General features: G+C 38.4%; 1 protein-coding gene across 1 annotated transcript in view; it reads right to left on the reverse strand.

Annotated features, from left to right (window-relative positions):
- Nucleotides 1-15461, reverse strand: part of LAMA2 (laminin subunit alpha 2) — a 299682-nt gene that overhangs the window by 228488 nt on the left and 55733 nt on the right. The window contains exons 5-9 of the mRNA XM_019472632.1: nt 13656-13835; nt 11357-11446; nt 9001-9118; nt 7136-7314; nt 5635-5734 (exon numbers count right to left, since the gene is read on the reverse strand). Coding sequence (XP_019328177.1) covers nt 5635-5734; nt 7136-7314; nt 9001-9118; nt 11357-11446; nt 13656-13835 — 667 coding nt within the window. The remainder of the gene's footprint in view (nt 1-5634; nt 5735-7135; nt 7315-9000; nt 9119-11356; nt 11447-13655; nt 13836-15461) is intronic.

Below are 15461 nucleotides of genomic sequence, written 5' to 3' on the forward strand. Positions count from 1 at the left end.
CAGTGTCATCAGCCCAGCAATCTCCTTTCTTATGCAGTATACACAGTAGCGGATAACCTTCAGCCTACCATCTATCAAGAGACCTCACACTCCACAACAGAGAGAGGAAGGTGTAGAGACTACTAACTGTCATATATTCTTCCAGCTCTGACACTTGTTGGTACGGTTAGTCTGCATATTTTATTTGGCTCAATGCCTTCTTTCATTTACAGCACTTGCAAGATCTAGGCTCTCATTGTATTACACAGTATGTAAATTCCTGTCAGTGTCCCACTGGTTATCTTCGACCAGGCTTCTGTAGTGCATATGTAGTGCATATTATATCAACAGCCTAATTATATTTCAATTTAGGGCAGATGTTTCAGGTCCGTCTTTTGTTGTTGTTGTAATGAACTAACATTTCAGCAGAAGCACATCTTCTTTTGCTTTTGGTCTATTACTTCACAGGCCTTGTTTGAATGGGGCTTTATTTGTTGAAGCGGTTATTCCCTGTTTTCTACCCGAATATTATCAGTTTCTGTCCTATCTTTGAGTGTGCAGAAGCTTTGAAAGTTCATCCTAGAGGATGAGTCATCTTGAAATATGAGTTTTATCAGTCAGTTTTCTCCCAGCCTACCAGTCTTTCAAAATTGCACAGAAATAAATGCATGCAAAAGCATGCACCAAACCCTTGACAAAACCTGCAATCCCAGGACTGGCCTCTGCCATTTTCACTCCTGTTCAACAGTGTATAAATTCCAAAAATGATCTCATGGAAGTCAGTGGGACTGCTCGCTGAGCAAAGTACTATGAAGCCTGAATAAAGATGGAGATATCTGGACGTTATTTATCCTACAATGTCTGAGAAAGTTTTTCAGCAAAAGTAAACATCTGTCATTGGGATTATATTGTACAAACAGAGGTAATAGGGAAAAAACTTCACTGCATGATAGCATGCAGTGAAGGCTGAGTCACAAAACTCTGCCAGTTTCCAAACTTCACAGCTCTTGCAGGTGCTTTAAAAGCCAAGTAAAATGGCTATTTGTTAAAATCTAGCCACTACAGCTTGAAACAAGTACTGATTTACTGAGAAAGCCTAATTACTGGAGTACAGAGTAGTTCTGAATGTACAGGTTCCACCTTTGCTTCTGTATGGACAAACCAGAAGTGACGATGGTCAAGTTTACCTGTTATTAGGATGGATTGGACATAGATGGACAAGTTCAGTTTTAAAATTATTGCCTTTCAGTTACAGAACCTAGAGACATATTCATCAGTTTGTTTTATCAATACCACAGTTTGCAAACATACTATGATTTATTATAAGTTTCTATATTTTCTATCTTTTCTATATTGCTCATGAACATATCATATAATGTTGCTATGAAAGATTATTTGGAAAGCGTTCTTGAAGATTCAAAACCAAAAATATAAAATCTAGAATAATAGTATTTCATTTCAGAATGCTGAGTGAAACATGTGAGGACAAAGTTATACTAGGCTGATCAAAATGGAAATTATACACGCTTAATATACAAAAATACTTCTTTTTCTCCTGAAACAATGCCTACTCAATTATAAAGCGAGTCCTTCATGCCCTTCTCTTCTCTACCAAAATCTGATGACGACTACAGAATGCAGTAATTTAAATCCTCTTGTTGCATTCATCAGTGTACCAGTTATTATGGTATTTGCTACACTTTTCTGTTTTAATTGTTGCTTACGTACAGTATTCAAGCACACAGAGAATGTACAGCCTCCAGCTTTATTTTCCTTGAGAACTGTTCACGGTGACTTTATATCCCCAGTGATTTTCCTTATTATCATATTTCCATTTTAGTTTAATGTTTTTAATATTCCCGACTCATTTGCTTACCACACATTTAAGAAGTGTATTGCCATCTTACACCAAGGAAACAATTTATCCTTAAACAACCAGCCAGCAAACTCTGAGATGTATTTCAACCTACCCAGTGTGTATTCATTCTGGTTCACAGGTGAATAGATAGATTCCTTCAGACAGATCATGCTTTCCAGCCTTTCCCTTACGAAGGCTCCCCAGTGCTTCAAACCCAACTGTTGCCCAGGGTGATCAGTGGACAGTAAAAAGAATTATATCAGGGTATTGAATATAAATTTGAGGGAGAAAAAAAGGTAAAAAGTGATCGGCTTTCAGGATAGTTTTATGCTAAAAATTATATCCAGACCTGCTCTTGATTCTAACACAACCTCTTCCATTACCACAAAAATCTTTCCTTAAAGGAAATATTAAAAAGGCTTTATTGTGTCTTTTCTGTGGAATAAGATGTTACAGTCACAAATCTGGCCAGCTGGTCCAAACACTATAATCAAACATAATGTGCAAAAAGTAAACAGTTCTCTTAACGTGTTGGAACCTTATTTAGTACAACAAGAGGTAAAGAAAAGCAAATAAAGAGAAAGAACAAGGAGTAAAGAACAGGACCATTGTAGGCAGAATGGCTACAAAGCCCAGGTATGTGTAGAGCTGACTTATTTTTGTTCTTATGGTCTTAAAATAGGTAAATAAAACAAGATAAATATCAGAATTGTCCTCTGGCCACTGTCTAGACAGTGCAAACTGGCAGGACACAGACACCTGGTTTCAGGAACAAATGCATGGACTACTTTGGGGAGGGAATTCTGTATATGGTGGCTGTTACCTAAATAACAATTGTTGCGCTTGTCATAATTGAGAAGAAGTAGTTTAAATACACAGAATAACCTCTACAGTAAATAAACTGGAAAGAGGAGACATCAATGGGTTTAAAAAGCAATAAAGGAAAAAAATTACTTCATGTGTTACAAACAGCAGATTCAACAGAGAGTAACAATACTCTAATGTGCTCAAAAGCAACAGGCCTCTAACCAATTGCAGCCAAATGAGTTAGGTTTCATGAAGATCAGGAGAAGCTGGTTACAGTCAAGACAGAAAATGATGAGAGTTTTAATTTTGTGAAGAGAACAAAAGAACTCTCTGGTTCTCGGGACTGGAGGAACTGCTGAGATATGCAACTTGTTTGAAAGCTTGGGGCTAGATGAGCAGGACTGGCCGCTTGCCAATAAAAGTAAAAGGAGGCAAAACAGAGAGAGATAATCCAATTTTGGATATGTTATCCTCAAGATGGTGGCATGACACATTTCTTGACTTATTAGAAAGACACAGTTAATGATCTTTAGATTACATGGATGGAGACAATAGAGAAAAAGCAAGAAAGGAAAGGAGGGGTCCAAACAGGAGTTTTATTCTCTTCCTAGAGAGGTCCAGAAAAGAGGCAAGAGAAGAATTTACCAGAAAGAAGATCAGAGAATTAAAAAGGCAGGCGGCGATACAGGAAGCAAGGTGTTAAAGCACAGTACCACCCAGTCAGATTCAGAAAGTGTAGGCAGATTTAGAAAGCAACTATGAGATGGTTTAGATCTGTTGAACGCTCAGAGGCAAGAATAAGACATTATGAGAGCTCCTAATGACACTATTACTGACAATCAAACAAGATGGAAAAATGTCTTTATCTTTTTGCTTCCCTCTCTTATGGGAAGAGCTGACAGCCTATTAACCACCTTTCAGCTGCCAGGCCCCTGGAGAATGACCCGCACCAGTGGCCAGCACGGAAGGTGTGAAAAGAAAGACTGCAGCAGTAACAGATAGGAACTGAGAGACCAAGCAGCTGCTTAACACGCAAGTGGGACATTTGAATTACTCATTCTTCCATCTCAAAATCATAGTCTCAGTATCTCACAAAAGCACTGAATGTCAGTAGTGGCAAACGTTTGAATAAAAGTTGTCCTGTTTAATAGTATGAGAGGTTTCTTTGCTGCATTAAGTCTGTCATCTGTAACCTGTACACTCTCACCCACAGCTTTGGTACAAGCATTGCACAGTCTTGCTGTGTTTTTTCCAGCTTCGGGATTCAGCCTCTCTTCTGCTTCAACTGTCTCTCCTATCAATCGTGTGATATACTGTACCAGGAGTCCGTGCCCGGGCGCTGGCAGCGGCGGGGGCTGCAGGGCAGCCTCTGTGAGGAGAGGACAGGGCTGCCCCGTGCCAGTTCCAGCCGGCTCCAACGGACCCATGGCAGGGCACTGCTGAGCCCCGCAGCCAGATGGGTCAGAGAAGGTCAGAGGAGAAGGAGGGGTAGGAGATGTTCCAGGCACGGGAGCAGAGATTCTACTCCAGCCCCTGGAGGAGACCATGGTGGAGCAGATATCCACACTGCACACCATGGAGGACCCCATGAAGGAACAGGTGGATATCTCCTGAAAGAACACCCATGGTGGAGCAGATTTTTCTCCTAGAGGACGGCAGCCCATGGGAAGGACCCACGCTGGAGCCAGGGAAAAGTGTGAGGAGAAAGGAGCATCAGAGAGGAACCATTATGACCACAGCCCCCATTCCCCATCCCCCTGCACCACTTGTGGTAGGGGGGGAGGAGGTAGAAGGAAGGAATGAAGGAGTGAGGTTCAGCCTGAAAAAAAAAAAAAAGGAGGTGGGGGAAGGGAGTGGGGTTAAGCGGAAAAAAAAAAAAAAGGAGGTGGGGGGGGAGGATAGAAGGAAGGAATGAAGGAGTGAGGTTCAGCCTGAAAAAAAAAAAAAGGAGGTGGGGGGGGAAGGTGTTTTTTTAATTTTTGTCTTTGTTTATCACTATCTGAATCTATTTAAATAGGCAATAAGTTAAATTAATTTTCCCCAAGTCGAGTCTGTTTCGCCCATGACAGTAATTGGTAAGCAACCTCCTGGTCTTTACTTCAACCCGTGAGCTGCATCATCTTATTTTCTCCCCCTGTCCTGCTTAGAAGGGCAGTGAGAGAGCGGCTGGGTGGGCATTGCAGCTGACCAAGGTCAACCCACCATATATACCACTGTGACAGTAATCAGTATCATTTTATTGAACTGGTATAATCAATACATGGTTGTTAGAGTAGATTTTACACCTCTGGGCCCTGTATTTGCATCTCTGCTATGCTGTTTTTATGTTCCATTGATCTCTATTTCAAAAAAGATTGCTACAACAGCTCTTGTTAATAGATTGTAATTAGCCCAATCAAAACATCTCTTAAGAGCTTGAGTTTTGTTGTTATCTTCCTATGGTATTTTCAGAAGTTGGTCGGCAAAAAACCCCCAAAAATATGGCAGTCCATTGTTTCCAAAGCACAAGGAAGCAGTTTATTCTCTATTTGAAGACAGCTTTTACAGGGCTGTGGGAAACAGCTTGCAATGCTACATTAATATAGATGGCACATAAATATGACACCTTTCAAACAGATTTTTTTCTAGGGTTTCAAACGGAAATATGCTTAGAGAGGAAAAGAGATTAAAACATTATGGTTGTACTAGTTTTAATCTCTGCTGTAAAAGAAAAGCCAAAATTCTCCAATATATTACATGGGGAATACTCTTCCAAACGTACTCAAGTTTGCAAGCCATGAATCTGAAAGAAGCCTCAGGAAATTTGGGAATATAAAATCTGAGTTTCCAAAGAAAAGTATCATAAAAATGCAGGTGGATTATTGTTTGCATGAGTAAACTTAAAAAAAAAAAAGTTGTTTTTTTTTTTAAGAGATTACAAACGTGTTTCAGCTTTTCTTTGACCATTGCTGAACTTAAGCTTTAACATCACTGTCTTTTAGGGATCTTACCTCCTTCTGCATGTTTCTCATCTTTGACACAAGTATCATGTAAAGACCCATTTGGATCACAGGAACATGGCTGGCATGGATCGGGGTTATCTGGCAACACCTACAAAAACAAAGAGATTACAAAACAAAGTATTACCTTTAATAATTGGAAACTTTTATTTACTTCTTAAACAAAAAGTAGGAGAGAACAACTTCTGTGTAGGTAGCTTGCACTTTAACAAAAATGAGATGGTTGCCAAACTTAGGCCATGCAGTCTAGGCATTAAAGTTACATTTTGGATTTTTATTTAGAAACATCTATGTTTTCAACTAAAAACAGGTGTAGAGATAATAACAGACCCTTGTATAATTAAAATTAATAAATGTAATGAAGTTGATTTTAAGCATTCACTACCTAAAGTAATATTGACAAATAGTTCAGCTGTTCTGGTCAACATGATTCAAAAAACTAACTATAGTTAGTCAGTAACTGAACAAAAAGGGTAAGTGAAGAAAAGTGAACATTAGACAATGGAACAATTTCCTTTTCTTCTTGAAAATGTTACCTCAACAAAACTTAAACATTAGTCTAATATCACACTGGGAATATAAAGTAGAAAGTTCTCCATGAATTAGGTATATACACATACTATAGATACACTATACACACACACATATATATAAAATCCCTATTAGTTGGATGATAACCCGATTCGGAGGAAAAAATCAGGTGCCCTGCTGTTGAAGAGATCAGTACTCCTTTTCTCAAGCTCTAAGGCTAAAACCAGTATATCAGGGAGAATGTAATTATTGTTATTTGCTGGTGTTTTCTGTGTTTGAGGATTGAAAACCAATCAGACTAAAGGCCATGATTTACCAAACTGAAACTATACAGACAAAATATCGGGAATTTAAGCACACGATAATAGTGTAGCTGTCTAAAATACAGGCACAGCCCATACTGGCAACACAACCTAATGTAAGATTCATCTTCCAACAGCTTCAACTTAGATGAAAATACAGCCTTATATGATGAAAGACAAAAAACAATTCCCGCTGCACTGAAAATGAAAGGCATTCATGACACGCTACAGAATTTCAGTGGTTATTAATTCTACATTACATTTAAAAAATAAAAATTACAGATTGCCTTTCTCTAATATCAAATGTAGCAATATTTCTTTCATCTTTGATAACGAATCTTGAAATTCATTATTGAGGCAAAAGTTCTGTTTACAGGACCACATCCTCCTTTAAATTAAATTGAAATACTAGCTGGAGGCCCTGACCTCAAGTGCATTCCTTCATGTCAACACAATTCACTTTCATATTTCTGTGAGTGTTAACTTTACAGATTTCCAGCTGTGAAAAGCAACTGCTACACTGTCAGAATTAGAAGTTAACCTTCACAAAACGGCAGTCCAAACTGTGTCATCTCTTTTTAATAACTTAACTCCCCATGCTGAAGTGATGGTTTGAACACGGAGCTTTACAGTGAAGTGACAACAGAACACGCATTTACCCCTTTAGGTCTGAAGTAACCGTCGACGCAGGTCTCGCAGTTTATGCCACCAGTGTGGCTTGTACAATTCACACACACTCCGCCCCCAATGTATTCTCCACGGACATTCAAACTCTGATTTCTGTCTGCAACGTCCTGATCATAGTAACACGCCTCAGTCTTCCCATGACAGTTGCATGCTAAAAAAGAAGGAACTGCGTTAGCGAACACTTTCTGCCTGGAGATGCCACACTGTTACTAAGGTATTAAAAAGAGTCGTTCAACATTTTATCATTGCTGCTGCATACATTGTAACCGACAGCACATTCAAGCATTAACTTACTACTTCAGCTGTGAAAAGTAATGTGGTCTCATCACAAACACAGCCTGGAATTCTGTATATTGTATTTTTTTCTCTATGTTTTGTCCGGGGGAGTATGGAAGTCGACAGATATAGTCTAATTACATTCTTCCTGTCTTATTTTAGGGGTTTTTTTTCTCTTTAAATTGATAGTCCAGAAACCTTTTGGTGGTTGCACACACATACGGTTCATGAAAGAGTCAGCTAATTTAAAATACAGGAGGAATTATAAGGAAAGCAGCAGAATGGTATGAGTAAATTAAAGTAATTTCCATGAAAGCTTAAAGACATCCTAAAACCACTTGATTTGCACATATGCGTGTAAGAACTGGGTCAGAACAAAGACATTCCCAACCTTAAAACTTCTTTAGATGTTCAGATTTGAACTCTTAGGCTTCAGGTCCACATGCAAGAGAGCTCATCTAATAATCTGTTGCTGTCAAAATGAGGTAGCTCTCTTTCTCCCTTCCCCTGTGCATCAAAACATTCATTTCCACATAAAGAGAAATTCAAAGCTCATCAACATTGTAGGGAGTCATTCTCCTCACATCTGAACCAGATCCCAGGGAACTGTTTCCACCATGAAAGTACAACAATTCACTGAGGGTTGAAGAGGGCATAAGCAGTGTCTCTTAAAAATTAAACATGAAAATCAATGTACCCTGATTTCATTCCAGAATGCATTCCCAGTACAGACACAGTTCCTACTGAAACAAAGACCTCTGTGACCAAAGTTTACAGGACACAAATAAGCAACTACTACTTTTAATATGGGGATATCTGTTTCTTTTTATGTATTTTCAACCACTCATGGTAAAACTATAGCTACAATCCTACAACTGAATAAATACTTACATGTAATGGAGCACTAGGTTTTATGATGTTCAGAAATATAAGTGGTATGTGACCTTTGGAAGTAAGATTTTAAAATTCAATTATAACTATCCTTTCTACAGTAAATCTGTAAATGAAATTCCCACCCTGTGGGAAGATGATATTTCAAGGTATGTTTTCGTTCCATGTTGGAAAACTAGATACGTTGTTTTTTCCATTAAAAAAATCAGAAACTCAAATTGCATTTTGATCATGTAAAGATATTTTGTTTCAGCAAGGCTGAACATTATAATATATAAAAGTGGCATTTATACAAAAATTATGCTGTTAAAGTTCAGTATAATGAAAAATCTGTGAAAAAGTTTTTTTACTTATCGGGATACAGTCCTGTTATTTTATCAGAACAAACCCTCCGTAATTATAAAAATTAAACAAGTCAAAATGATTTTTTTACACAGTATTCCACCAATATCAGCACATTACACTAAAATATTCTGAGTTCAATAAAACCACAATTCTACATGTAATTTTTCTTTTAACTTTTTTGAGCCATTTTGAATAAGTGAACAGCAACTCATTCATAAACAAATGTGGTTAGAAATAGAATTAATTGCAAAATCACGTAGGACACGATTTCAGTTTTCACCAGCAGTTGCAATAAACCTTCTCTTCTGTACCGCTTTCAACTTACGTTCACATTCATGCTTAACCAGGAAAGTGCCAGCGTGCCAAGGCTTTTGATTGAAACCAGGACAACACCGATCACATGTCTCTCCGCATGTGTTGTGCTCACACTGGCAGACAGATTTCTAATTTAAAAGAAAAACAAATATTTACACAATGTGATGATTTGAAGAATCTGTTCATGTACATAATCTGCATTCCAGTTCAAATTATGAAAACATTAACATTAAGAATGGCTATACTCTGTAATTCCTCTGTTTATTCATTTTTATTCATTTATATATCCTGCATTCACCAAGTGAGAGACAGAAGAGTGTGTTTAACTCCCATAGCTCTATTTTAAGGAAACAGCCACAATGCAAAGGAACACAGTTGGCCAGAGAATCTAAGGAGAATCTAAGAACGTAGGAGAACCTAATTCCAACTGGCTTTAGAAAGGAGGATGGGAGAATGAAAGTTCCCCAGTACAGTAAATAAGCCAAAGTGCTGGTAGCCCTGAGGTACAGCTTCACATTACAGGGAAGCTGATCTGATAGCTAGCTTACACTAGAAGGAGTGAGCCATTCTCCACCCTTCCCTTAGATGCAGCAATCCTGCAGCTGCAGAATGAAATCAATTCTGTTGGCTGATCCAATAAACATTGGCTTTTCTTTTAACTTTAGCATTATTTTTTTACTGGATGAGTCAACTCATCATGTAACCTTCTAACTGCATAACTAATTCTACGTGAGGGATAGCAGGAGTTTTTAAACTAGTAAGACATGAGAGCAGGACCAGACTTTCAGTCACTTTTCAGTTCCTCAGCAGATCACCTTAGCCCCAGCTTAGTCCCAGCATGAAAATATTGCTGTAGGGAACACCCAAACTCTCTGAGGCACAGAAGCAGCTTGGAAAAGGTAAAAGAAACTGCAGTTTGGAGAAATGAGGAGCAAAAATTGCCTTCCCAATAGTTATTCAGTGGAGGGAATTCTCTGTGGTCCTTGTGAAGCCACTCAAGGACAAAGCAGCAAGCTAACCTGGAGAAATTCTATGGCTCACAGGGCAAAGCATAAATCTTGCAAAACAAGGTTAAGTTAAGGAATGCTTCAGAAAAGCAAGGCAGTAAATTCAAGCAAGTTTATTCTTTGTAATGCTAGGGGAAAGATTGATTGTGCTAACAACTACAGTCATGATGTTTATAAGCTAAAGCCCACCTATTTTGGTATGGCTCAGTCTGAAGAGTATCCCTGGAGAGCGTGAGTGAGTTGTTTCACTTACGCTATTTTTTATACTGGTCAGACAACAAATACATATATGTCATCCTGCAAAACAAGACACCACACTTGTCAAAATGCCTTTATTTTATCTAGTAGCCAAACTATCTGAACTGAAGTATGTATTAATCGCAATAACAGCACTTATTTTCTGAGGTAGGCCCAATTCTAACAGATGGCACTGAGACAATGCTGCAGTTTGATAACTAAGGCCATCTGAAACAATAGTTCAACACTTGCTATACACATCATCACAGAAAAGGCTTGGAAGGATTAAACCAAGGAGTTTGTAAAATTTTTACAAGGATCCATGGAAACTGCTTGGAACTGTAAATGCATTCTCTGTAAGATTTCTTCCAGTTTGGTTTTTTTAATCAGTTCCTACACAATGGCAAAATGTCATATACAAACCAGATTTTCTGTTAAATCCTACAAAGCTCCTACTTAAGTGAATAGTATATGAAGAGATCTCTTATTGTGGCACATTAGTAATACTAGTAGATTGGAAATTCTGTATTAGTGATAACGTGTGCATAGATTTGGACCATCAGTAACAAATTACACTTCTCTATTTCAAGTATATTGGTTATGTGTTTAATAATGGTGCAAAAAGAAAGCTACAAGTTGGAAGAAATTATAAACAGCTCATGATTTTCTAGACTAGCTTGACTGATCACTCAATTAATATTTCCCACATAGTAAATGTGCCATTCTAGAGCCATCATTTGTTTGCAAGTATCGATTAAATACTCGACAGTCATTTAGGAAACACCTTGATTAATATCAACAAGAAAAGAAAGACTGACTGTTAGTGCTCATCTCTACAGCTACATAACATAACCCAGATTTCTGTTGTTCTTAGGAAACTTTCAATATGGACCGAATTATTTGAAACCTATTCTTTCATTTCACAGAATGCCTCCACTGACATTGTATGAATGTTTATTATTCTGGTTGCCAGCACTGTTTCATCCTGGCACTGCTTCTGACTGTTCTTCCAGGTGAAGAAGGGATAAATTCACAGAACTCTGAGGACTATCAAGATTTTTTTCTCATGTTCCACCCTACAAATAAGGCACATTAAAAAAAAAAAAAAAGAAAAATACATACATTGGTCGCTGGATCCAGTGGACAAGCCTTCGCATGGCCTGAACATATGCACATGCCTCCAACAGAGATATCTTTTATAGAATAGTAATACTGTAAGACAAAACAGAAATTGAATTGCTAAGTGGATTGTAAAATGCAGGTGCCAAACTACAGAATTCATTTCTGGTGACAAAACTGTCAGGTCCTGTTTTATTTCTTTTTTGATCTATTACAAATATAGCAGACAGTGTAATCCAAGCTGCGTCTGGATCAACAGATTCAGGCTTAGTGAAAGAAAGGGTATAAATTGGCACAGTTCCACTTGTTTGAAGTCACAAGCGCCGCATCAATTTATACACAGCACGCACGAAACACGAGCATAGGAAAAGGCTATATGCACACTGGATAATGAAAAGTCAAATGCTAAAGAATTTATTCCCTTCAGAAGACATGAAAAGGAAAAGCCGTGATGATGGGGAGAAGAGAGGCTAGAACACAAACTAAGAAAGAAACACTTTTGTTCACCGTAGTTGCGTCTTACTCGGGCATTCACTGGACTGTGGAAAGAAGAACTGTTTTTCACTATTGGCCTTCTGAATGACTATGGAATAGTCTTCATTATTGAGATTTAACTAACTTTTGACCTGTTGCTCTGCCATTTGACCATTTCTATTTTTTCTTTGGTGGCAATTAATAGCCCTAACCAGAAAGAAGGATGGAAAGCTATTTGTCCTCATGTATTATGACATCTGTGAAAAGTGAATCTCACATGCCATCTTGTGCATTTTCATCTGTTTTGGTGAGGGTCCTGTAACATCCTAACAATTGGCTAATCCAAACAAACATGCTATTTGCAAATTTTGCTGTTTGTGTGTTCAACCTCTTTTTCAGATCATTAATAAATATATCAAACAAAATGGGAACTCATATAATTCAGCTATACCATACAGAAACCTTCTACCACACAGAAAATCTATCATTTATGGCTACCCTTTGTTTCCTGTTTTGTGGAACAGTGGTTGTCTAACGTCTTCTATAGGGAAAGGCAGGCAAGGATGGCAAGTTTCAGTTGCTCCTTGCTCCTTTGCGGACAGCCTCATGGAGAAATACCATACACAAGTTATTGTTCTTTGCTGGTTTGAGAAATCTGTGGATTGTCCTGCACTAGGTTTTCATGAGTATACAGTGATTTTTAAAGTGTGAATTGGGTTCTTATTTAGATTCGGTTTTGTGTTTCTGATCACTTAGAATCAGATTACTAAATTTGCACCCAGTTTCCAGGATTAGTGAGGCTGGAATAACTGCAATCAACTGGAAGGTTTCTGGGTTTGTAATACAAAACAGGGTGGCACATTCCAACCTTTCAGAAATAGACAGCACTTTACATATTTGGAGGAAGAAATGGAAACCAGAAATGTGGAACAGAAGAAGCAAATTTTCTTCGCAGTTATCCACCATTGATAAATGGTATTCATTAAAGCCAAGAATAACCATAGTCCCCCTTCACAACAAGCCTTAGTATGGTGGTACCCTAAGAAAAAAATTTAAAAAAGATGTAAAATAAGATGATCAACAGAAAGAGGAAGTGAGCACAAAGAAAAAATGTGGAAAGGTATATATCCCCCAAAACAGCTTTTAAGAATGCTTAGTAGAAAAATCAGAGGAAAAATACAATAACATACAACGTCTGAGCAGTGGAAAAACAGGGAGATGTGGCATAGGAAGAAAGTACAGACTGTAGAAAGAAGAGATCGGGGTGTGCACACATAAGGAACAGTGGTGAAGACAGGGGTATGGTGTGAGTTTGAATGCTACATCCCTTCTTTTAAGCTGAAGCACAATGTAACATTTTTAGTGTTAGCAACAATCATATAATAATGCTAAAAGAGTTGCATTCAGGCACTACTACTAGTTGCAGTACCACTAGTAGAAATTCTACTCAAAGTAAGTGTTCAAGGAATGTTAAAGGTGGCAAATGATTGAGCAGCAGAAGAGGCAAGAGGACGTTATCTAACAGCAACCACTTGCCAATTACCTGCACCCAAATGTTTACAGCCAAAGGAGCCATTTGCTTATGTTAATAAGCATGTTATGTATGTTAATAACACTATTAAGCAGAAAAGATAAAATTGTTACTTCTGCTATAGAGAAGATAACAAAATGCTGTGAAGAGGGAATCCTCTAACACTAGGATTTTGACAGATAACAACAGGTACTCATCATCTCCCAAGATTTCCTATGGCAAACAAAGGCAAGTACAGCATTTACAGGTGTAAGAGAACTTCTACACGTGCATTTCTACTGTCTTGCCAGAACTTACCCTCCTGGTAACAATGGGATCAATTTCATTTGGATCTTTGTGTGCGAACATCATTAAATCAGCATTTAGTGTCCGTATCCTCTGAAATCTCAGGCGAATAAAGCGAGCAGAGGTGAATTCTAGTAATACGCGTGAAGGATCATCAGCACTAGGCCGTCCATTAATTAGAGAAGTGTGAATCTGAAGACAGGATTATTAATACAACAAGGAATTAGATGACAGCAATGCTGCCATGACTATGCCAACAAATATCATTAAAGGCACTGTGTGAATGCCTTTGCAAAGGTAAAATACCTTCTTTCTTTAGAAAGCAGATTTCCCCACAAAAATATTCCATGTACTCACAGACCCCAGCTCTGAGGCTTTACAGTAAAAACATTTTGAGCAAAAGAGTCATCAGCTACAGAAAGACTGTAGCCCAAGCTGCATACATGTACCAAGGCCATACAATAATGTCCATGCCGCAGGCAACTCATTTCTCCTCCTCTAGTCTGAAATAGGTATTTTCAAGTTATCAAACAACCAAAGGGCTCAAAATTTTTGTGTTAAAGGAATGGATACTTGGAATGGGACTCAGAATTCAACAGGGATCAGTTTGTACCTCTTAGAGCAGTCATCATCAAAAGACTTTTGAAGTATTTTTTTTCTATAGCCAGGATAAGGTAAATTGTAAATACTGAAAACTAAAACAGCTAGATGAGACAAAATAAGCATTCATAAGCATCTCCCCTTTCCCACTGTCTCTTTACACAATACATCATTTCCTTTGAATCTTGTGCTCAGAAAGTTGAAGCAATTTCCTGTCTTGCAACTGTTTTTACCTGGTCCCTGAGGAAAGTCTTTATCACCTCTGAGAACTCTGTTCAGCATTTGTTTTTCCAAAAATGGTACCAATCTCTGCTCACACTGTGGTTTCTGTAAAGATTGCCCCCCTTTCTCTGCCTGCCCTATCCTAAACTCCAGAAATCTTCTAGATAAGTGTGCTCTGTGGCTCTTTCATAAAAAGACTCTCTGACACCAATTGCAGCAGCAAGGGCAATGCAACAAAAACAAGCAATCTTCTTCCCCTCCTGTCTTTTTAGCTGATCATGGCATACATTAGCTGTGAATCAACAAAATAAAACAGATGGGCTGCTACAGAATTGTTCTTGGAAAAGGCCTACAAGAAGAAGAATGTCAGGTATAGCAAAATATTGTTAATGAGCACCTAGGGGGAGGGAGGAAAGAAACCATTAATTTTCCTGTATTCTGAAGTGTTAAATTTTAATTGGGGCATTTTTATTACAGGCTGGTACACCGAAAGAATGTTCACATGCTGAGCCAAACATGTGGAACGTTAGAACGGATAAGAGAATTTATTTATTCTTTGCAATGAACATGTTATGCACCTTACCTCAGTGCTCTGAGTGAGAGGTCAGGCCACACAGCCTTTTTTTTATCATTGAACATGATCATATTACTACTGTTTTAGGCAAAGAGCTGCATTCAGAATGCCAGCTGGCACTCAGCAGTGGCTGCCTCACACCGAGGAAAGAGACAGCAAATGTACTGCTCCCAGCAAAGCAGTAGCTCTTCCTTTCCTGGAGTTTTCACAGGCACTGGATAGAAGGCTTATTCAACAACTGCTGTCTTGCACTGGCCATAGAATCATAGAATCATTAAGGCTGGAAGAGACCTCTAAGATCATCGAGTCCAACCGTCAACCCAACACCACCATGCCCACTAAACCATGTCCCCAAGAGCCTCATTTACACGTCTTTTAAATGCCTCCAGGGATGGGGACTCAACCACTTCCCTGGGCAGCCT

This window comes from Aptenodytes forsteri, unplaced genomic scaffold (assembly GCF_000699145.1).
Source record: "Aptenodytes forsteri isolate BGI_AS27 unplaced genomic scaffold, ASM69914v1 Scaffold82, whole genome shotgun sequence".
NCBI classification, from domain to species: Eukaryota; Metazoa; Chordata; class Aves; order Sphenisciformes; family Spheniscidae; genus Aptenodytes; species Aptenodytes forsteri.